The 24,116-nt window shown below is 50.3% G+C and overlaps 1 protein-coding gene across 2 annotated transcripts; it reads right to left on the reverse strand.

Moving 5' to 3' along the window:
* Positions 1-693: 693 nt before the first annotated feature.
* Positions 694-23,832, reverse strand: ELAVL1 (ELAV like RNA binding protein 1). 2 transcript variants are annotated; one of them, XM_085211941.1, is made up of 7 exons: positions 23,677-23,832; positions 19,827-20,010; positions 11,565-11,668; positions 11,142-11,295; positions 7,411-7,636; positions 3,419-3,532; positions 694-2,294 (listed from the first exon to the last, which is right to left on the reverse strand). In XM_085211941.1, the coding sequence occupies exons 1-7, from the start codon at positions 23,788-23,790 to the stop codon at positions 1,970-1,972; spliced, it is 1,221 nt and encodes a 406-aa protein (XP_085068067.1). In that variant the 5' UTR covers positions 23,791-23,832; the 3' UTR covers positions 694-1,969. The 2 variants fall into 2 exon arrangements, with proteins under 2 accessions (XP_085068067.1, XP_085068069.1); XM_085211943.1 differs by lacking the exon at positions 3,419-3,532.
* Positions 23,833-24,116: the final 284 nt, after the last annotated feature.

The raw sequence follows: 24,116 nt of genomic DNA on the forward strand, positions 1-24,116 counted from the left end.
AAGCTCACCGCACACAAAGGCGGCGGGAGGACACTCGCTGTGCCCTATCCGTATCCCAGAACCATCAGCAGCAGCTCCCAGCAGTGCTGAGAGCAAGAAGCAGAGCCGGGCAGTGCGTGCAGCTGCTCTCAGGCTGCGGTGTGCAGAGATGAAGGCGCAGGTTTCCCGGGGTGACCTCCAGTCCTGCTGCAAGAGGGAAGCGAGGTTCTCCCGACGCAAGGCAAGGTCAGCAGGGGATGGGAGCGCTGCAGGCAGCCAGGATCAGCCTCTGGCACAGGGACACAGCTTGGGACTGGCAGAGGTTCACACAAAAAGGAGACACTGCGATGGAACTGACCCGGTTTTCCCATTTGCCCTAATTTTTTGGCAACTGAACCTACCTGGAGGTTGCACAGAGCACGTCTCTACCAGGCACAGCATCCTCACACAGCCTGTACCCAATAATCCTTCCCAGGCCTCCTACCAAAGAGCAGCGCAGGGTTACATCAGCCCGGGGAACACAGGCTCTATGTGACAGATGTACTGTAGTGCTCTCATTTCACATCCCTTTTCCTTCTACTCATCTGTCAAAGGACGAAATTAAGACTCTTTAGGAGGAACTACGCTCTTTATAAAACAACACTTTCTTGAAAGCTGGACGTTTTGTGCAATACTTAAGCAAAAAAATAACAGAAAATAAAAAACAAAACAAAATTTGAGCAAAACAAAATCAAATTTAATGTTCTTAAATGCAAAAGTAAAAACAAACAAAAAACACAAAAAAGCAAAAGAAAATTAACAGAAACAGAACAACTCAAAGTTTCAAGGCAGTCTGCAGAAAACTTGGGGGATTAATCTTTAAATCTACAAATCAAAGGGTTTTCTTTGTTAATATCTAACTTGCAAGTCGTAAGTACTTTTCTGCTGAGTGTTCAATAAGTAAAGCTAGTTGTCAAAACAAAATCCTATTAAAATAGAAAAATCTAGCACTCATTAGAAGGGATGCGAGAAATACAATGCTCAAATGTTTACAATTTTTTTTTTCTTTACAAAATAGAACTACCAAAGGAATTCAGACTATAATGATCTTTGAAAACGAGTATCTTGCTGCGTTATAATGTACCAGTAAGTAGTGCACCATGCATTAAATATCTGGACAGAAGAGATTCAGTTTGATAACGTAGCGACACATATTCACACTTTTGTGGAGTTTCATTTTGACTCTGAAATCTTCCCGGAGTTTCTTTGAAACTCTTTGGTCCGTTCTTATTAAAAATGTTGGGCTTTAAAAGGAAATGTTGCTAAAACCTTTCAATTTGACAGCTTGGCCACTGCTCGGTGTGCAACTTACCTCATCAATGGTGTTAAAAGTTATGCTGGCATGCTACTACTTACAAGACCTCGACTTTATAAAGCGTAATCCTCAACGACACGTAGCAATGAGTATTAATCGGCAAAACAAATTTACTGTCAACTAAAACATTAGTATTTCTCAACTTTTCTTCCATACTAGCGAGTCGGGGGAGGGGGGCAGAGGGGTCAGGAGAATGGGTGAGAAAAACAACAACATGAGAAACAAGCAAATCCATTAATTCAGCCTGATAGTTTTTAGAAGAGATTCCAGTTTTTGCAGACAACATTCAATGGAACAAATGTTAGTCTCATAAGTGAAAGCATGCTTCAATTTTACCACCATCCAGAGGGTCTAGTTAAATGCAATCTACTTCAGATTTCAGGGGATTGTTATTATTTTTTTTTTTAACATGTTTTTAAATGAAATAACTTAAAGCAACTTAAAATTGGTCTAACATTGTGGGATTTCAAACATTTGAACATGTCAGTTGCATCCCAGAATATAAAACCTTTTCCACTTCTCATTTAGACTAAGACAAACACTTGTGAAAATTGGCGCAAAATGAGTTTTACACTAACAAAAATGTTTCAACTTCTGTCACTCCATTATCTATTCCATACAAAAAGCACGAGCAAGTTATTTGTGGGACTTGTTGGTTTTGAAGGAAACCTGTAAGATTTTGTCCCCCAGGCGGTAGCCATTAAGACTTGCTATGGCCATTGCAGCTTCTTCATAGTTTGTCATGGTCACAAAACCAAAACCTTTGCACTTGTTGGTGTTGAAATCCCGAATAACTTTCACATTGGTAACCGCACCAAAGGGGCCAAACATCTGCCAGAGGATTCCCTCATCAGCATCTTGACCAAGGTTGTAGATGAAGATACACCAGCCAGAAGATGCGTTTCCTGGAACATTTACACCAGAAAGCCCACTCATGTGATCTACACCCATAGGAGAGAACCTAGCAAATAAAAAGCACAATATTGCATGTAAAAGTTCAATTCAATTCAGCAAATCAACTTGAACGGGAAGCGACTGAGAATGAATATTTTCTACACGGATATCAAAACCGCCAGAAAGAAACGTTTACGCATTCAAATTGACAATCAACCAAATTGACAGCTGCCAGGAGAAACAGCGTTACGTATTCCACCTGCTCTACTTATACCTACAGGGCGCTGTACTTAGAAATAGGCAGGCCGTGGTGCCGTCCCAAGGCAAGTTTACGCCATCACCTCCACACGGGACTCAGATCAGCCCTTGGAACCCAGCGCGGCACTGCTGGAGCACGGGGCAACGTGCAGCCCCTCCCCGGAGCCCAGCCTGCCCCCAGCCACCCCCAGCTCCAATATCCAACATCCTCAGCTGTGCCAATATCCTTTTATATTTTCTGGCTCTGCAGTAGCACACTGGGAACCCCGTAAGTCCAAGGCTTTCTTTCAGGAGTAGCGTTTGTGCGTGTGCTAATTTCAATCTCTTTCTGTGGGCCAGAACAAAAGCAGAGCCAAGGACATGCTGGTGCTCCCCCAGGCCATCCTCAGCAGCTGGGCTGTCCCACACTTCTAGCTCCAGAACTGACATTTTGGTTTATCATTCCTTAATTCCAGGTATGAATATCTCTTAACTGCAGCGATTTTCAAATGTAAAAATAGAACACGAGTTTTAAGGACGTGGTTTTCTGTACCCAGTATTTACGGTTCTCTTCTCACCCACTTTATGCCAACTCCATACCCTGGACTCATCTGACTTGACTGAACTGGGTATTTTACCACCACCTGCCCGCTCTCCTTAAATCTACCCTCTGGCATCTGAGTAAGAATTATTTTCTGCTATATCTTGCTCTGTATTATTTTCTTTTCTCCCGTAACCCACATATCAGTCCCCTCTAATCTTCTATTTCTGCTCTTCGTCCTGGAAATTCAGAGCTTTAGGACATTTTAATGCAATATTACAGCTGCACAGCTAAGCACTCAAAGGTCAGGAAATGTGAAAGTTAAAGCAGAAAACCTCCATTTGATCCCTTTTGCTTATGTATTATATAAAAATGTGAGGCCATGTGATTGTAGAAATATAATTATACTATACCAGGGGTTCCCAAACTGTGGTGTACCACTGGTGATATGCAAACCACTTAAATGCGGTACACGTGCTGCTCTCTGCCAAGGACATGGCGGTGGCAGATCCTGATTCTCTGCTGACCTGGAGGAAACAGGGAACGCATGTCTGGGCAGCGAGCACGGCACGCAGTGCCCAACACTTCCCCGCTGGCTTTTTCCTCACCCTGTGCAAAGACAGGAGCTGCCTTCGTATAGAAGAGAGGGCTTGCAGCAGCGTGAACGAGGAGGACAGGGAGCAGAGCCGCCGGCACGCACAGAGGCAGGGCAGCCAGATCAGCACCGCGTGCAGGTGGGTGCGCTCACACTTAGAGATCAGCTCGGTCCCAACCCGCAGCCCCAGCTCTCCAGCAGAGCTCACCTCCCAGGGCAGCTGAGCTGGGAGACCCCCTGGCCCAGGGGAGCCTGCGGGGGCACAGCCCTCCCCTCTCGGCACCGCTGCTGCCTGCAGCCCAGCCTGCTGCTGGCGTGGCTGCCCCTGAGCTCACGCTGCAGGTACTCACTGCTGCTGCCACTGCTGGCCAACCCCGAGCACATCCGAGTTTGGGGATCCTTGCACTACAGTAAAACTGAGAAAGTGGTTAAGAGGAGCAGAATGAAACGCGCTAACCCACGTAGTTCTGTGACATCTACTGAGCATTTATTTTGCTTCCATATGAAAACGTCCCTCTGTTGGCATGCTTCATATCCTTGTAGTTCTTTCTTTGTTTTTTTTTTTTCCCCCAACAGACACTTTTCAGCTTTCTAACTCTTCTGTGTGAGTAATGATCTCCTTATCTTAATTCCTATCAGGAAAAGGTTCATCTCAACAGATCACCAGTCTTGGGTCGCTGTGTGCAGGAATCCCTGAGCTCAGAGCCATGCAGTGTTGGTTCCAGCAGCACCTGCCTGCTACAAAGCCCCAGGCCAGCAAGACCCCACCACAACATGTGCTGCAAAGGAGATGGGGCTTGAAAGCCAGGGGACAACAAATCTAGAACGTGCAAAATCATGGGAAATAGTAAGCCCTGCCACGCTTTGAGCACAATTATTTTCAAACAAGTTCTCCTCTTTCAGCTTTTTGACTCACAGAAATGCTTCAGGTTTATCAAAACAAGCAAAACCCAAACAGCCCCATCACAGCTGACCTTCACCTGGCCAGAGAGGTGCCCTACCTGCACTGCTGGGGCAGGCTGGGCATCAGCTGGTGGGAGGTGAGCATCATGCATCACCTGTAAGCAGGATATACAGTAATGGTGACAGTACATGTATTTCTCTTTCTTTCCTGTCTTCGCAAATAGTTTTTATCTCAGCTGTTAAGTGCTGCTGTTTTTCCTCCCTGATTCTCCCCTCTTTCAGGGAACCTGCCTGCCAGGTTGAGCCACAGCCCCAGAGTGAGCCTAATCTTTATCTGTAAACTTTTGCTTTGCTACTTTATACAAACAGCCCTTTGCTAGCTCTTATGAAAACAGACTGAATCACAGAATGGTTTGGGTTGGAAGGGACCCCAAGGATCAGGTTCCAACCCCCCTGCCACAGGCAGGGCCACCAACCTCCACATCTTCAATACATTTCAGGGCTTACTTTAAACATGCTAGAACACCATCTCCAAAGCTACATTCTTAAGCTCTAACTCCCAACAAGCCTGGAAGTGCTTCAGCTTACCTAGCTCTATTTTCAAGATTTGCAAGAAATAAAAAAACAACTAAACCCAACCCAACAAACATTCCTCTAGCATAAAAATGGTGAACTATAGAAGAGTACATAGGGCAGCTGGGGACTCTGGTCTGGATTTTCAGCCTTTGGAAGCTTGACTCCTGAAGAGTTCAACACACAGAGACTCGATGCCCACGGAGGCCAGCCCTTGATGTGAGCGGTATGCCACAAACACTGCAGGAACTGGAAAGGATGAGGGGAACGTTCAAGAAAGGATCTGAGCAATATCCGTAGGAAATTAATAATTACAAATTAGAGATACAATAGGCTTAATCCTGGATTTACCTTCCATCGTATGATGGAATGAGATGGAGTGTAATCAAAATGCTAATTGAAGTATTCAGCCTCTGAAGTAGCGGACACAAGCATCATTTCTGCAGGCTGTGAGCGCTCTGGGGGCAGCTTATCATCTCACCAGGCTTTGTGCACTGCAGAAAGCAGACAAGACCCAGCCCAAGCCATGGCCCCTAAGCTTTAACACAGCATCAACTGCTCTGTCAGCATCATAGAAGTATAGAATGGCTTGGGTTGGAAAGGACCTCAAGGATCAAGTTCCAACCCCCTGCAGTTAGCCTGAAGGGTAGGAAGAAATAAGGGCTGTGGGATAGTGGATGTGCTGGCCAAACTTCTGAAGAATCACAGAATCGTAGAATCACCAAGGCTGGAAAAGACCTCCATGATCATGCAGTCCAACCATCCACCTACCACCAATACTGCCCACTGCACCACGTCCCTCAGTACCACAACTACACGTTCCTTGAACACCTCCAGGGATGGTGATCCACCACTCCCTGGGCAGACCATTCCACTCCCTGACCACTCTTTTGGGGAAGAACTTGTCCCTATTATCCAACCTGACCCTACCCTGGCACAACCTGAGGCCATTCCCTCTGGTCCCATTGCTGTTACCTGGAGCAGGGGCCTTCTCCCACCACAACCTCCTTTCAGGCAGTTGCAGGGAGCAATGAGGTCCTCCTGAGCCTCCTCCAGACTGACCCATCCCATTCCTTCAGCTGTTCCCCATTAACATGTGTGCTCCAGACCCCTCACAGCTCCACTGACCCTCTCTGGACACTCAAGACATGAAGAGAAATGGACGGCTCTTCTTCAAGTCAACTGGAGAAGCTTCACCTCAGCTCCATTACCTGCCCAGAGCAGCAAGCCCTAACCCAGACCTGCTCCTCCACTACCTCAGCCAACCCAACAGAACATCCTCTGTTCCTCCTCCAGCAGCACGCTCACAGCTGGGAGAAGGAGCTGCCCAGGAGGGGGAATGCAACAGAAAGGCTAGAGCTTCAGGAGAGCTCCGAGCTACAGAGTGCCTGCATGGAACCCCCTGTGCTACAACAGAAAGGAAGCAGGTTGCTCAGGGATGGCAGATTTGGAGCACACACAGTCTCTCTAAGTGTCCAATCACATGGTAAGGATTTTTTTCTTATGTTTCCTACAAGGTAACAGATGACAGAAGCCCTGCTCCTACTGGAGATATGCTGTGCCTGGCTCTTCTTAACAGCTCTGCTATGGTCACCACAATGCTGGTACTGCATTGACTGCCCTGCATTTTGCAGTCCAGGTGCTGCTGAGCTGACCCACAGCTCAGAGGAGGAAAAAAAAACAGATGTCAACTCTCAACAGGGCAAGAATACTCTCAAACTGTCAGGAACACCTCAGAACAAAGCCAGTGTCTCATCTACAGGACAGCAAGCACAACGTGTGTTCCTGAGCACAGCTAACCATCAGCGTTCTTCTTTAAGCAACTAAGGCAACTCATATTCAAATTCAGTCTATTCAAATTCAAAGCAGATACAGCAAATCTCAGAGGCAAAATGCAGAATTATTTCCACAGCTCAGGAAGCAGAGGAACGTTGCCAACGACCTCCCTGACCTCACGAGGAGGAGACAGAGGTAGAAACCCCACCCGACCTCTTCATCAAACACACGGTTTTCCCAACTTACTGTGATTTACTAATTTTCCCCCTCTGCTGGAACCAATGGTTCAGAGCTTTAATTAAGGTTGCCAAAATATACCTGCATTCAGATATAGGGACTACAGAATGGGGATCTGTTGAGACGGGCACCTGCAGCGCGCTGAGCCGAGGCGACACGCAGTTGTCTGCGCCTTCACACCGCTGGCTTTAACACACGTTTTACAAGTAAGGTTTCACTTTTCATCGTCTTTTAATTCAGCAATCCGTTTACATCACGCTGCACAGCGCTGCCATGAGGAGACCCAGCATGCAGCTGCAACCAGGATCCCTCCTAACCTACCTGAATCTCTGCGCCTGGTGGTGGACCGGCCCTCCGAACCGCCTCGCTGGTGAATGACACAGCTGGGACAACAGTGCCACGTTTTTGTTCTGGTTGGGATTGGCTGCAAACTTCACCGTGATGGGTTCGGAGGAACCTGGGGGTTTGTGACCATTGAAATTTGTAATTGCCTCTTCTGCTTCTGACCTTTTGTCAAACCGGATAAATGCGACCCCTCTGGATAAACCTTTTAACCAAATCGATAAAGAAAAAAAAATAACAAACAAACAAACAAAAAAAAAAAACAAAAAACAAATAAATGAAATTCAGGATAAACGCAAAATAATCTTGAAAGTAAAAATTAAAAGGTTAAAAATCTCTGCGGTCGTAGCTTTCAAGTTGTCTACATTTACTACTGGTTCATCAGCAGCTCGAGAATCACACACCAAACTAAGAAACAAAAGGCAAACCAACGTGCTCGTGCCAGTGCTACCAACCAGTGAGCTCACACCTGCCACGTGCTAAAAGTAAAGAAAATCCAACATGGTCAAACTCCGTGACATCGAGCATCAAATGACAATTCCCATTAACAACAACAGGCATTTGAAATTGACCCCCCCTCAAAAAGAACCCCACAAAGGGGAGAAAAATGAAACCAGAAAGCTCGTCATGGTTTTGATTACTGTATCTCCAGAAATCACTTGCAAATACAAAACTGGCACTGATTTTCCAAACACTTTCAGTTTTCCAGCCCTAAGGCACGCTTGCAGACCGCAGCAGGAGGTGTTTAACCCTCTGCAGTGAGGACGCACGGTTTCACCCATGCCAGGTCCCCTATTTCAGAAATGTGGCTGAAGCAGTGACTCCTGCTTGTGCACACCTGCACCATGAACGACCACAGCATACCCAACTGAACTGAACGTGGTTACCTCTGTGCTAGGGGAGGAATACAGTGTGCTGTGGGGACGTGGCAAGCAGAAGGGAAACCTGTGCCCTCAAACTGCCCCAGAATGGCGTGAAGGAAGGCACGTTTGCGTTCAGGGCATCGGGAGAACGTCTGGAAATGCCATCTCATCCTATTTACCGCATGCCATCGGGCAGACCACCACCACAGAGGGTCACTGCGCTTCTCCCTCGATTCATCTGAGCTGCAGTAGAGGGGTGTCTTGGAACAGATCAGGCCTTGAAAGCTGGAGGATGGCCTCTGCTGGAGGTGAGCCTTGAAGCACAGCCCCAGCCAGGCCCAGAGCTGAGCACCGATGGAGGTGTGCAGTCCAGGAACAGATGCCTGGGTGATGTGTGCACAATGAAACCTGAAATACATTCTGTGCTGACCACCTGCGTCATGAGCTGCACGTTCTGGGCTGACACAGACAGCGCCGTCCCCAGCAGGATCAGCAGGAACAGCATTACTCCTGGGGGGCTCACTGACAGCATCTGCCACTTGGCTCTACAGGGCATCTGAGTGGGACAGAGCTGTCAGCTTCTGCTGGCAGAGGAGGGCAGCTATCTTGGGACACTTCCAGCAGTAAGCTTTCTGTGCCTTCTTTCTTGCTTCTGCCTACAGCTGTGACCTAGATCACCAGCTCAGACCCATACAGACATCACTTACAGAAAATGAATCCTTGTCTCCCCAGGACAGGAAGGATGGGATTCTCTTGCTCAGCTTGGAAGTGCCTGCAGATGGGTATCCAGATCTCACCTGCATCCACATTTACAGTGCCTGGTCAAACTAGAGCACTCAGCAGCAGTTCCCTGCACAGGGAATCAGCTCTGAGGGAGGCACTAGGTCTGCTCTGAAAGTAATGCCTCCTATTTCACAATGTTGGTCCACAATCTCAGAGGTGGATGTTGGTGGGATGGCAGTAGGGGATGAACCTTCCCACCAATATGCCATTACATTGTGTTGCCATGCACGTCCCATGGACATTCACTGATCCTTACTGCGTGTTTACTGGAGACCAAACAGCAAGGGGTGGGTGGTGAATTCCAGCAGTGATGTGAAAGAGAGGCCAACTGTAGATGGCACACAGTTGTTACACCATGAAATGAAGAGCATCCTGATCAGCTCACCTGCACAAACTGGGAACTGCATATAGAATTGAACACTGGCTTCAATGTGTTGGAAGCATTGCTGGGATATCACAAAGGCTGAGCCAGGTGGGTCCCACAACTGCTCACGCAGGAACAGAAGGAACACCATCTGCCAGTTTGCCAGGACGTGCTGAACCAACACGAGGCTGAAGGTGATGGTTTCCTGGATTGCATCACTACTCTGATGAGAGGAGGTGCCACCTCTGCCAGCCAGAGTCAAACCAGCAGTGCATGGAGGGCTGGTTTCCCCAGTGAAGAAAAAGTTCAAGATGCAGCCTGCAGAGGGGAACATGATGTGCACCCACTGCATAGCCCAGATTTGGGGCTTTTCAGTTCCATCTGTTTGGGCCAATGAAAGGTGGACTCTGTGGGCAACATCTTCCTAGCATGGAATGCCATCGTGGCAGCTGTGAAACAGCACATCACCTCCACTGCTGCTGATCGGTAGGAGCGCAGCATGCAGCTCTCGTTCGTGCTGGGGAAAACTCATGGTGGTGATCACACTGAAAAACAGCATTTTGTGGCTGAGAATGTGATCCATCAGATGGCATTATGATGCTCCTTGTGACAGCTGTAGTTTCCATGGAGATAAATAGGAGGCATTACTTTCGGAGTGACCTCTGTATATGGTAAGACTTCCACACTCAGTCAGGTGAATCTCACCAGGAGCTGCTGACTGCCCACTCTAAACTGCAGTCCTTTCCTCACAGAGACCAAAGCTGCTCCTTAACTAATGTGCAAAGCAAGCCTGCTGCCATGTTTCAATTCACCTCATTGCATTACACCTCATTCCCCATTTATCTTCTATTCTAATCCAGTGCAGTGTCTTTGCAGAAGTACTTTCCAAACTCCTAAGTGACAGATGGGCTGCTGGAAAAACCAGAGTGCTCAGGTCACAGGACAAGCCAAACTATTCAGTCATACAGTTGGAAATCATGAGGTAAGAAATTACAACTGAAAACACATTCGTAACACCAAGTCAGCTTTAGTCCCTCCCGAGCTCAGCAATTAACAAAGGAATTTCTTTGTTCTTTGGGGCGTTTTGGTGGTGGTTGTTTTGGTTTTCTTTTTAAGCCATAATATTCAGAAAATTTCAGGGCAGTAATTCACATCTGAGATTCATTCTTCTGGTCTGTAGTAACCACAGAGGATCGTTCAACACCTCGGGTGGTTTTAAAGTATCAAGAAATTGCGTGAGTGAATTCCAAGTTAGCATAAAGGAGGAAACACGTTTGTGTTTCCATCTGGAGCTTGGTATTCACCCCTGAATAGCAGTTGTGTTTGTAAGAATTAAATGCTGGCCAGCAGTGTGGCAGGAACACACTGCACTGAATGTCAGAGCAGGAGAGATGTGGCAAAGCAGCAGCTCGGCCTGGTACAACTGGTGGTGAAAACACAGAGTAAGTGAGGAGCTCAGACTGCAGCCCAGCACGGCGCTTAGCAGCCCAAGCCATTCCTTGTGCTTAAAAACAGAAACCAAAACCAAGACCACATCAAAAAAGGACAGCGCATCCCACTCGCGTCAATGGCCGACCCCAGGTGCCACAGTTTGCCATCAATGAGCCAAACTGTCTTAAGTCAGCCCAAGAACATCCAGACTCTGAGGAGGGACCGGAGGTGCCATGCATCACAGCCCCACCTGATGCAATTGGACCCACCTGTGGTTTGATCCACGAGCACACGGGAATTGATGATGCGTCCAAAACGTGAGAACATATCTTCTACATCCTTCTGTGTCATCGACCTCGGGAGCCCACTGATGTATAAATTAGCATCCTTGATAACTTCAGAACTTGGACGAGCATAGGAGACCTTGAAACAAATCAATCATTGAAATTAAATATAAAAGAGGGTCTGTTTAAATGGAGAGAGCAGCTTATTGTCACCAGTTGTTGCCTTTAGATCCCAATGAACAATGCAAGATTCTTTTGTTTAATTTCCTGGAGTTCAGGAAAGGCAGATGGGCAAAAGAAAACTGCCAGGCAGAAGGAAGAACCATGCCCACACCACCAGAACCAATCAGCATCCTGATTACAAGCTTATTACAATGCTGTTGTCATAGACTCATCTGTACGTCCTACCTTGATAGTTTTTGACTGCAGTCTGAGGCCGTTCAGTGTGTTTATTGCTCTTTCTGCATCTTTTGCAGTAACGTAGTTCACAAAACCATAGCCTAAGCTGTGTCCTGCAGGGAAGAACACATTGTTTTAAATCAGTCCTTGCCAAAGAGAGCTATCACTGCCAAAACTGAAGGAAATGCAAAGGAGGAAAATGAACTCCAACATAATCCATCATGCAAATATTTAAATACACCAAAGAACTTTCCCAAGGCTGGCACGCATTGTATGAAGGAACCCCAAGCTCTTATTTGCTGCTTCAGACACCTTGGAGAACGGTTCATCTCAATGATCCATCAGCTGTAAATTCAGGACTGAATACTGAGCAGTGCTGCAAACTTCACGGGGTGTAACAAAGGCACAGAGTGACAAAGTGCACAAATACACACTCCTGCAGTTTGAGGAGAAAGTGAAAGGTGCCAGCAGACAAACTCCTGGGTAAGCAGCCACCAAACAACACGTGTGCTTTGGTTCAACCTTCACTCCTGGAGACAAGAGAGAAAAAGGTCTCAATCCTTCATACGTCCATAGAGCTCATGAGCAGCCAGGGCCCCAAACCAGGCAGAGCTGAAGCGTGACAGCAAAAGTAGCCTTGAAGATAATGCTTAACTCTCACGAAAAGAATCTGAGAGTAACAATGCAAAACTCTTTGGAACATTTCAGGCAAAGGACGTTTCACTGGATATTTATCTGCTCTGTGTGCTACAGCAGCACAGGGATGCAGGCTCCCCAGTGAGGGGCTCTCCTGACAACCCTGCCCGGCTCTGCAGCAGTCTCTGCTGGCAAGGAAGAGCTGCCTGGCACATTTCTGCCTTCGTCTGCTTTGTTATGAGATGCAATACATCACCAGCCCATCTAAACCCAATTAACGTCACGTCACCCATTTCGCTGTATAAACAGCCCCCAGTAATTTCTACACTTGCTTTTGAAAGATGCCAGACCCACTCCAAGTCAGCCCCTCGTGCAGGAGCAGCACCCTGCCCTCTTACCATCCATTAAAACACCTCCACCAGCACAGAGCAAACCTTCCTGACACACATTTACTCTGATACTTAACTGCCGCAGAAACAAACGCAACGGAGAATCTCAGATCAACCCTCTCTGCCTTTCCCTTTTAAAGACCTACAGATGACTTCAGCAAATGGAACAGCAAATGCACACTGTGATGAGGTACAGCTCTGAAATCCCAGTCACAGATGGTTAGTCTGCAATTGCTTATCTGAGTTTTTTCTTCCTAATTAAGAAAATGCATTATTTATCAATTAGAAACACGTTTATCACGTGGAGCCAAGCACACTAACCTAAGAAAACAAAGATGAGCCCAAGAGGGAGCCCACAGCATGCAGAGATGGCAGGCAGGGATCGCTCCATAGGCAGGGTATCACAGCCCCAGCTTCTGACAAAAGCCACATCAGCAGAACTGGTGCTGGTTCTGGAAACAGCCCGTAAAGATCCAGGCCACATCCCTGGGTGAGGAGAGCTGCATCCAAAGCACTGCCTGCCATGCCAGGGCTGAGCAGCATCGCCCTGCCAAGCTGCCCTCGCGGTTCTGGCCCTCAGTGCAGAGCAGGTGAACAGAGCAGGTCCTTCTCTGCTTTCTTGCATTCAGTCCCCAGAACACGGGAAGAATTTGCTGTTCCTTGGCCAGCAGCTGCCCTGCAGAGCCTTGGACGGCTTAAGTGCTGGTGCACAGTCCGAGATCAGTGACAAGGAAGGCTAAGCTACTTACTTTCGTTTTTATCCCATACACACGTAACCACACTTGTGGATACAGGGGACCAAAAGTCACCACCCAGGCCAAAGCCCTGCAGTTACCCTGCAGTACCGACTGCCCTCCCCTAAAGAAGGAACTTCACAGGGAAAACCACTGGCTTTTCACCCCAGCACCTCCAATCTGAGAGCACACCCTAGAAATCCCCCTCCAAAGCTCTCCCTTTCTAAAAGTGGCTCCGAGTTTATCCCTATTTACTTCATACCCACTTGTTCTTGTGGAAGTGCTGTCCTCCAGCTTATGCGTGCTCACTCCTCCTACTGCCTGCCCCCCAATTACCCACAGTGACCACATCCCCCATGTCTTTTCTTCACTATCCTCACCTGAGCACCGCTCTGCACCTTTCCCACTTCTCAATGAAGCTCCTGATCAGAACATCCTGCGAGAAGAGAAGGCAGGGACAGAAGCCAACGTGGACAGAACAGCACTTCAGATGACAGCACCCAGCTGGGCTTTCAGGGCAGTGCATCCCTTGGCCTTGCTAGGGTGGCTTTCAGCTCCAGAAATCCAGTTTCCAAACTAGAAAGAAGCCGTTTCATTGCTAAATGAAACTGATGGCTTCTCTGACCAGCACGGAAATGAGAAGGGGGTGGGACTGCTACACCCAAATGAAATCACACAACGCAGAATCTTCTCCTTCATCCCTGTGTTTTATCTCCTCTGCATGCAGAAGGTGCTGTCAGCACAGCCCCGCTGCTCAGCAGACATTGGCACAGCACAGCGAAGTGCTGAGCAGCTGTTTGCCTTCCACTCTGCTCATAGTGCTGCCACACTGGACTCCTGAGGGCACCCTGAGCTGATGAGAAAATAAAGAGGACTTGGGAACTGCCGGCCCCACCGGAAGAAATCCACTCCCATTTGAAAGAGCTCTGGTAATGACTGAGAGGAAAACAAGGCATGTGGTGCAGTGAGTCTGAAGGCACGGGGAGGTCTGCACGGCAGCCAAGCCCACGGCTCATCCCCAGCCTCTGTCCCACCACACACACATCTTCACACGGAGAAGTTACCTCTGCAGCTGATGAGCTCATTTCCTCAAGTGTTCCTGGCCACTGCTTACTTGGTTAATTACAGGAAATCAAAGCTAGCAATTCAAAGAGGAATGGAGACCTAAACAAGCAGTGACGATGCACGCTGACCCGCTGCTGTTGGCCCAACTCCACGGAGCCGTGCCCTGGGACAGCAGAGGCTGCACAGCTCCATGCAGACCCAGCTCACACGGATCAAGGGATCTGCAGGGTGAGCTGGGCAACGGATGGCCAGAAACGGCCTTCACCATCTCACACCTCCCAGCACGTGGCTGGCAAGCAGACCCCAAAGCTCAGGCACTAGAGGCTTAGTCAGAAATCAGTTATTTTCAAACACATACCCAAATCCCATTATCTCATCGGGTCTGGAAGGCAGCGTTGGATGCTAAGGCCTGGGAAGACTGCCTGCTGAAGCCTACAAGAACAGGGCCTAATGTGGGAAAAGGAGTGGGAGTGTCAGAAGGGCTGCGTGGCTGAGCAGGGAACTCATGGCATAGCTGCAATGCAAACAAACAGCACACAGGAGATGGAAAAAGCAGTGGTCTGTAAGAGAATGAAGATCAGAAGCAGACCACTTGGTGTCAGGAGAGCCAAAGCCGAACGGAGGTTGAGAATTCCAAGAAGAGCAAGCCAGCAAACCATCCTCAAAAGAAACCAAGAGGGCCACTGAGGCTGGCTGGCATCATGGTTCCAGCAAAATCATGGAGCAAATCTTCTGGGGACAGGAGAGCAGCCAAGAGACACGAGTGGGAGCTTCAGCATGGGATACTCACACCCAGCCAAGCTTCTGATAGAAGGACTGGGTTTGTGAACATGGGCAGAGCAGCAGCCGTGGCTCATCTTGACTTCAGCAGCCCAAACATACACTCCACATACAAACACCACAAAGCACAAAGCCAACTCAGCACGAGCTGGGACTTCACCCTGGGAGCAAGGCACAGCTCCAGGGACACCACTGTCACCACAATGTTGGAAGTTTTGACCATTTGCAGAAAGAACAACAGCTCCAAGCCCTGAAAACCTACTGTAAAATCTGAGTTCCTTAAGCTTTAGGATAGATTTTGTTCATCAGTTGTTGGAATGGAAAGTACTTTTTCACTGGAAGAGAATTAAAGTGCTCCAAAATGATGCGGGGCAATAACTCCAAGTATAAACATGCTAAGAAACACGAGAGCACAATTAAAGGTTTCACATCATGGTTGGTGAGGGAAAAGAAGAAAGGCAAAGGAAGACACCCGTTTTAGTAAAGCAGAGCACTTCATACAATGAGCAGCTCATCAGCATGGGCCTTTTTGGCTTCATGTGCCTCTGTATGATGAGGAGCAATCAGTGTCTCACAATGCTAAGAAAATCAAAGATTGTCTTAAAAAACCCAGGGTAACAGAGCATTCCCATCACAGTGACAAGAACTGCACAACGCTGTGGTTGTTTCCCATGCAGAAGGGAACAATTTCAGGCAAACAGAATACTTGAATGCTTTCCAGGAGACAAGAATATTTCAGAATTCTGTTAGTAGACTGGAAAGGAACAGCAAGTGACAGCAGCATGAGCAGTCATCCCATCACTGGAGCTACAGCGACGTGTCAGCACGTAACGCCTTCCTTCCCTCTGTGTGTTAAGAGGTGTTAAGAGGTGCCTGCTGCTGGTTTGGGTTGCACCACTTCTATGAGAGGGTCTTCCAGAGAAGATGTAATGAAAAGGAGCATCGTGCTGGCTCCTGTCATTCCAGCCACCTAGAACTGATCCTGTAAGCCATGGGTGAAGAACGTGTCGGCGGTGCAGCTGAGCTGTGATCAGGAATGCCCACTCTGCTCCATGCCTTTCCAGCAAGGACAGAGGCAGAGCTTTGTCCTGGAGCTGCTGATCCAGGTGCGTGGCTGTGAGCTCTGATACTCCAACGTGCAGAACCTGCAAGGAATTCTGCCATCACCTCCCATTGTATGCACAGGCATGGCCAGATTCTAGTAGCTGACGGGTTTAGGCAGAGACTCTGGTGCACTCTGATGGATCATATCCTTCACTCCAAGTGTAGATGCATTATTCTCTCCTCAAGCAGTGTAAGATCCCAGGAATGGAGTGATGGAGTGACGTCTCCCTCCTGCAGCCACCCCAACATCTATCAGAGCACTGCTGTGGAGCAGCACACCCCAGGTACTCCAACAGAGCACAGCACGGATCCCACGAGGAGCTGAGGCTGTGGGAAAAGTTTAACCCAACTGTTCCAAAGCTCTAGGGCTGTCGGATATGCAAGTGTCAGCAATCCTGCAAGGGGAGGGAAGACTGAAACAAAAACATACACTTGCAGGATGTTAATTTTTAGCTCCAGCATTTGGTCCAGCTGCAGAACAAGGGGAAACAGCTCAGTGTTCACCTGTAAGAGCACAGCAGACTGGAAACACAGAGTCTGGATGCCCTGGCGCATCATCCAAACACCCTTGATGCAAAAGACAGGACAGGATGCATTTCCCACATGGCAGCAGGTAACAGCACACACACTGCTGGGCAGGGATCAGCACAGAGCGCAGCTTTGGGACCGGGACGTCTGAAGTCAGCCTCGGAAAGTCACAGCCTCATTAGCACAGAAAGGCCAGACAAACCACGGGGCTCATCGTTGCTTGCAGCCTCACGGAGAGCTCTCCAGCTGAACTGGGTCAATGGCGACTTGCAGGCCTCAGCAATAACTAAAAAAGGCCGGGAGACACACAGCAAAAAGTACCATCTCAGACTTGACACTGTGCCACACTATATTGGGCAGTGACCTTCTAACGTTTCCCTGGGGCTCCGAGTCGGTGCTGGCCTTCAAGTCTGACAGCAAGAGCAATGCTCTGTGAGTCCTGTGTGTGTGAAAATCCTGGAGGTGATGCTCACCACAAATGTAAGCACAGAGAGCTGCAGCGCCAGGTTTGGCTGCAAGAGCACAGATGCTGAGCACTGATTCACTCTTCACAGCTGAAGCAAACTCACGTCTGGAATCACTCTGACATGTGGGGATGAACTGGAGAATGCAGACACTGACAGCTCAGCTCACTTCTGCCATCAGTGAGAGCTGGAAGGGTGCTTCTCTTTATGGTTATTGCAGAAATAAAATGAAGTTATCCCAGCTTGACCAACAAAGCCACGCTTCCAGCAGCAGTCATCGATCTGCAATGGCTCTGCAGGAGGCTGAGGTGAGTTCACTAAATCATTAACAACTGCAATCAATCAGGCAGAAGGGACTTTCTGCCCCGTGTGCTCCGTTAATAGATCAAGGAAAAAACACAGCTCAGCCACTGCCTTGTGAAAAATAAGCACTGAGCCCAAACACTGCTGTTAACTGAATAAATGCAGTCAGAGGCAGCTAAACTGAAAAGTCTGATTCCCACAGAACACGCGGTTACCTCCCCCACTGCCTCCTGTGCCAGCATCACAACCTGCCCACTGCCCAGTCACAGGGCCACAGGCTTTGTTCTGTGCTTCTGCTCCTCCATCACAGAGCTCTGCAGGGTCAGCCAAGTGCAGGAAAGCAGAAATCTGCTGCAAGACCCCCCAGCCCCTCCTCCTCATCCGCAGCACACAGTCCTGGCCTTGCTCAGCACCATGAGATGTAGGGCAGCTGACATGCAACAAAAGGCTTCATAACATTCCCCTGAACAGCCCTGTTTCCTTGCAAAACAGCCTCCCAAGCAAGCCTCCACCTCTCAGCATCTCAAACTCTACAACAGCCAGGCTGAAAGCTCAGCTACCCACATGTTCTAAGAAAAGTGCATTTCATGCCATTATTTTCATGAGGAATTTACTCATACTGTCCCTAAGAGTGTATTTTGATAGAGCACACCAGGCAAAGCCAGAGCCTGGCACTGCTTTCAGATGAGATACAAAACCACTGAGAAAATACATTTCACATCTCCTGTTATCCAGTTCTCATTTCCACTCTCAAGAGCACAACACAATCAGTGAGGGCAATGCAAGAGCTCTCGTGCATTTCACCCACTTTCCTGTGGTTTTCGTGGTGAAATAGTTAAGGTCTGTTTGATATGGATCAGATGATGATTTAAATCAGCACCACGTTCTGCAGTACTGAGTGCATGGAACAGAAAACCCCACAGCGCAGCCGCCTGCACACCACGAGCAGCACCAACACCTCATCATTCACTGCAATAACGGCCTCTATCTCCCACTGCACCACAGCTTCTGTGGGTTCTAAACAGGAATCACCGCAATTTGTACACACAGCCAAACTGTGCGAGGGTTAAAGCACTCTGACAGCACGTGCAAAAAGCTCCTGCAACCACACAGAGCTCACAGGCCCAGCTCTGCCTGCTCCCATGTACATGTTATGTTTCACTAATGAAATACTCCACTCCTCCTGTTGTTTTCAAAGCAGCGACCAACAATCCCACTTCAAGAGCTTACAAGTGAAATGCCTGAGGAACAGCAAGCCCACAACACTGCTTCAGACACACAGCACGTGTCTTTTTACTGACATCTATATCCCGAGTTCATCACACAATCACAGAATGACCAGGGTTGGAAGAGATCTCAAGGATCACGAAGCTCCAACCCCCCACCAATGCAGGGCCACCAACCTCCACATCTCACAGCAGCCCAGGCTGCCCAGGGCCCCATCCTTGCTGGCCTTGAACACCTCCAGGGATGGACGGGGATCCACAGCCTCTCTGGGCAGCTGTTCAGCACCTCCCCACTCTCACAGCAAACAACTTCCCCCTGACAGCCAACTGAAATCTGCCCTCCCTCAGCTTCAAACCATTCCCCTGTCCTGCTGTTATCTCCCCTTTCCAAGAGCTGATCCCCTCCTGTCTGTAGGCTCCCTTTAGGTCCTGCAGGCTGCACTGAGGTCACCCCGCAGCTTCTCTTCTCCATGCTGAACAAGCCCAGCTCCCTCAGCCTGTCTTCATAGGGGAGGTGCTGCAGCCCCCTCCTCATCTTTGTGGCTCCTCTGGACCCCCTCCAACAGCTCCCTGTCTTTCTTGTACTGGAGGCTCCAGACCTGGATGCAGTGCTGCAGATGGGGCCTCACAAGAGCAGAGCAGAGAGGAACAATCACCTCCCTGTCCCTGCTGGCCACCCCTCCTCTGATGGAGCCCAGGATCCCATTTGCTTTCCGAGCTTCATTTCCTGATAGCCAAGGAAATCAGTGCCATAAAAGCTCTGACTGCAGGAAGAACAGGTTTGCTAGGGATCAAATTCAGACTGCTTGAAGTATGTATGCATCCTGGTGCTCAAGGTCAGGAATCACAACTGCACAGAAAGATTCTGGATTTGGCCTCAAGCATCCTGCAGGACCAAGCACTGTGCATCAGGTGTTACGGATGCACAGCAGTACTTGGATCACACAGACAGACAGCAACATGAAGACATTCCACATAAACTGCTCCCAGGCAGCTGGTGGAGGGCTCCGCCGAGTTAAATTTCATTGCTCTTATATCATACCTGCAACTTTGTCCCGAATCAGCTTTGCAGATTCAACTTCGCCAATACTGCTGAATAGGCTCCGTAGCTCATCCTGCGTCATGTTCTGGGGGAGGTAGTTCACAATGAGATTTGTTCTGCCGATGTCATCTCTGCAATCTTCAGCCATGTGATCTTCATAACCATTAGACATCTTATAACGTATCTGCAAAGATAAAACCCCAAATAAATAAGTTGTAGAGCTCTGTGTGAGCCAAACTTCTTCCACCTGCCATAAGTCGAAGTGTTTACTTCAGACAAAAAGCAATTGTTCCAACTATGCATATTTTTCCCTACTTGTAAAACAAAACTATTTTTGTTGCCATTCCCAGAAGAATTCATTCCTTCAAACAGCATTTCAGGGACCACGTGGCACACTGCACAGCTCCCACGGCTCTTCAGTGCAAAGGGAAGGAATGGCAGCAGCTCCTAATGCACGTCGCTATAAACCCAACGATCACAACAGCGGGGTTAAAGTCAGAAAGCCCATATCCACAGAGGGAATGCTGTCATGGAAGAGAGACCTTCAGTCCATTCTCCAGCATCTGCTGAGTAACACTGAGTGTTTGCTTCACACTTCTTGGGAAAGCCAATGTTCTTAATGGGAAAAATAATTGAGCACACCATATGGGAACAAACCACCACCAGATCCACAGCCCAGTAAACACTGAGACCAAACCCTTTTTGGTTTTGTGAGGATGGAATGAAGCAAATCACAGAAGGGGTCTTGCTACTCTGCACTGAGAAGCCTCTGAGCCCCACATTTCTACATCTCAAGTGCCAACAGCAGCAAACCCCCACCTGCCCCCAGGACAGGCATCTGCTCCATGGAGGCGGTGGGAAATCATGGCAGGAGGGAAGCAGTTATGCTGTGTCAGCAGCTCTAAGCTGCTTTCTTTGCAGCAAGATAAGCACAGGAACCAACGACAGAGAATAGGAGAGCAAGGGGAGAAGCTGCAAAGCTAGGAGCCAAGATATTCCTCACTTCTGCATCCCAAGCTGTCAGACTCTCTCAGCTGTACTGCAAAGCTGTACCAGCAAGCACAGCTCCCCTTCCAGCTGTGCCAGAGCCGTGCAGGCACAGGCTCACAACCTGGGCTCCTTTTCTGCTCCAGGACACCAGAACACCTGAACATTCCTTGCTCACCTCACTGCAGCCACTGGGCCAGGTGGCTGAGAGTTTCTAAGTTGCTGAAAGGCAATTTTGCCAAGCACGGAACTCCCAGACCTGTGCACGGTCTGGGAAGTGACAGCGCTTTGGCACGTGGCTATCAGCTTGAAATCACTGTACCACAGCCTCTCATTGCACCGCCTGCAACGCTCACCTCCATTTCCTGAGATAAACACACAGTGCCCAGGGCACTGCTGATTCAGAAGTTTGCTAAGAAAGCAAACTTACAAACCAGGCTGACATAGGAACGCTCTCAGGGAGGATTCCTGCTCCTGACACAAACAGCTCAGAGGTCTGCTACATCCTCCTTCACCTACAGGCCCACAGATTTGAATGCAGACACCAAAACAGGTGATAGATGATAACATGAGCACGTTAGCTCCTGCAGAACCTAAGAGGGAAACTGCTCTTCCACGAGCAGTGAGCTCTGTGCTGTCACACCAGCACTTTGCTTTCCAGCCCTGGAGCACTTCTCATCCACCCAGGTGCCAGAGATGCCGAGCACAAGAAGATCAGAGCTCTGTGAACAGAGCTCCACGTCTCTGCTATCACAGACTACACCAACAGCTGACACTTGGCCCAAGAGAGCACTGGTGAGTGAGCAGGGGCTGCACTGAGCCAAGCAGTGCTGGTGGGGCTCTGCTTGGGCCAACTTTGGTCTCAAGTGTTGGTCCCCAAAGGCAGTGGCTGACCTCAGGGAGGACTCCAGGGCCATACAAAGAGCCCTCCTCCTCGTTCTGCAGCAGAGGGACAATGCTTATTGACACGCCTCCTCTCCCACAAGGCTCAGAGGCAAACAACAAACTGCTGTCTGGTCTGGGCACTGCTCTACTGCTCAATGGTGAGGCTGCTGGGCGGGCTTCCTTGGAGACCACACAGAGCAAGAAGGACAAGGGCAGTGCCAAGCAGAGCCCCGCAGTCACAAGGGATGGGTGCAGAGGGGCTGAGAAGCCCAGTACTGAGTGCATGGCAGTGCCACACACACCGAAAGGCAAAGCAGAGCACAGAGAGCTTCCATCAGCCCCCACCCACCAGGAAAGTCATTTCCAACAACATTCCAACACAGCCTTGATGAAACAGAGCTTCCTTTGCGGCCAAGAGATGGCACTGAGAAGCAAGAGTTCAATCCAGGCACAGGGGTGGAACAACAAATCCCCACGGAGATCAACACCACCAGGCCTACGTGCTTCCAGGAGGAAGAGAAGAGATGAGTCTCCCAATGCTCTGCAGCCAGAACGCTGCTGTCCCACCTCCTGATCCGGATCCCTCTGCAGACACCACAAATCTCCCTCCAGGACCCTCTTGGCACCCTGCACACAAAGCCCCCCGCAGCCCGGCTTGGTGGCAGAGGACACCCATATGGCACCTGGGATCTGCTTCTTCTGGATGGAGAAATAAAGCCCAGCAAGGCAGCTGCTGAAACGTGCCCACGTGGGGGTCTCCATTAAAACTGCTTTAACCACCAGGAGGGTCCTTGCCCACTGTCAGGCCACACAAGCTGCTGAACCCACACGTGTTGAAGCTCCTTTTGCTCATCCATCCATGGAATCCATCGTGCCTGCTTGCCGGTCCTGCCGAGTTCTCAGCTTTAATGGACTTCTATTGATTTATTTCCCCCCTTTGCAATCCTGCAATGAACACGTTTCCTTTCCCCGCCGCTTTGGCTCGGTTGTGTTGAAGATGCCAACATTTCCTCTCAGTTCTAATGACAAAAAGGCCTCCCTCCATCACCACCACCAGCTACTGCCAAAACCCATCACACATCTCCACATCCTTTACTTCTCCACGCCTCCAAGGGGCATTTCCACAATGATCACATTTACCTCAGAACGCTTCCAAGATCCTCACCCACCTCCACACAGCGAGTGCTGCTCCCCGTGCTCTTGGTGGCACTCGGAGCAAGAAGGGCTTGAGGCCCAAAGAGAAACCACTGCCAGTGATGGGAAGGAAACCAGAACAGCAAAAGAGCACACAGCCATGAGCACCTGCTCATCTCCACCGTCCTGTGCTGTAAAAACACAGTGCTTAAATCCTGCACATAGCAGGGCTTGGAACCAGATGACGGTCCTTTTCAATCTATGATGCTCAGCTCCACAGTGTGCGCATCACCTCCATAGGGCGGTGCTGGGCAGCCCAGCGAGTCACAGACAGCCGGCACGGAGCTGCACATCGCACACGGCCGTCAGCGCTGCTCGGCAGGACGGGAAATCCCGCAGCTCTGCCGGCTCCGCGCTCATCGGGTAAGGCTGACGGGACGGATCCCGGCGCCGAGCCGAGCCGGGCAGCGCCGAGCCGAGCCGGGCTAAGGCGAACAGCGCCAAGCCGAGAGGCACCGAGCAGAGCCGGACAGCGCCGAGCAGAGCCGAGCCGAGCCGAGCCGAGCAGCGCCATCCGCTGCGCCCCGCCGCCCCGCACAGCCACTCATTGCCGCCCATTGCCGCTCATTCTCGCCCCTCCCCTCCCCGCCCCCCCGCCTCATCCACCGCCCCGCCCGCGCCGGGGCCCCTCCCCCCTCAGGCCCGGCTCTCCCCCGCAGGCCCGAGCCTAGGCCTCGCCGCCCCGATCCCCGCCGCCCCCGTTCCGCCGCGTTCCGCCCCGCCCTGGAGCGCCGGGAGCTCCGCGGGCGCCGCCCCTCCCCGGCCCGGCCCGGCCCGTTCTCACCTCGCTGCGGTTCGGCGCGGCCGTGCAGCGGGAGGCGAACGGCTCCGCAGCGCACAACAAGCCGCTCGCAGCGCCGCCGGACACGCCCCCCCGCCCCCGCCCGCCGAACGCCATTGGACGCCGCGCGCACGTGTCCCGCGTCTCATTGGTCCGCCGGGCCGTCCGTCTCGCGGCGGCCGCGAACCGCGGGGGGAGGGGCGCCGCGCCGGGGAGGGCGCCCCCGGGAAGAGCGGGAGGAACCGCGGGGCTCTGCGTGGGGCGGGAGGGCGCGGGGAACGGCGGCGGGAGCCGGACGGGAGCGCGGGGCGGCACCGGAAATGGCCGGGCTGCGGCGCTGCGGGGAGGACGGCGGGAGCGCGGCCGTGCTGCGGGACGGAGCTCCAGCGCGGAGCTCGGCGCTGCCTGCGGGCACAGAGAAGGAGCGGAGCTCAGCGCAGCCT

The sequence above is a fragment of the Meleagris gallopavo genome, chromosome 30, assembly GCF_905368555.1.
Source record: "Meleagris gallopavo chromosome 30, MGAL_WU_HG_1.1, whole genome shotgun sequence".
In the NCBI taxonomy this organism is placed as follows: Eukaryota; Metazoa; Chordata; class Aves; order Galliformes; family Phasianidae; genus Meleagris; species Meleagris gallopavo.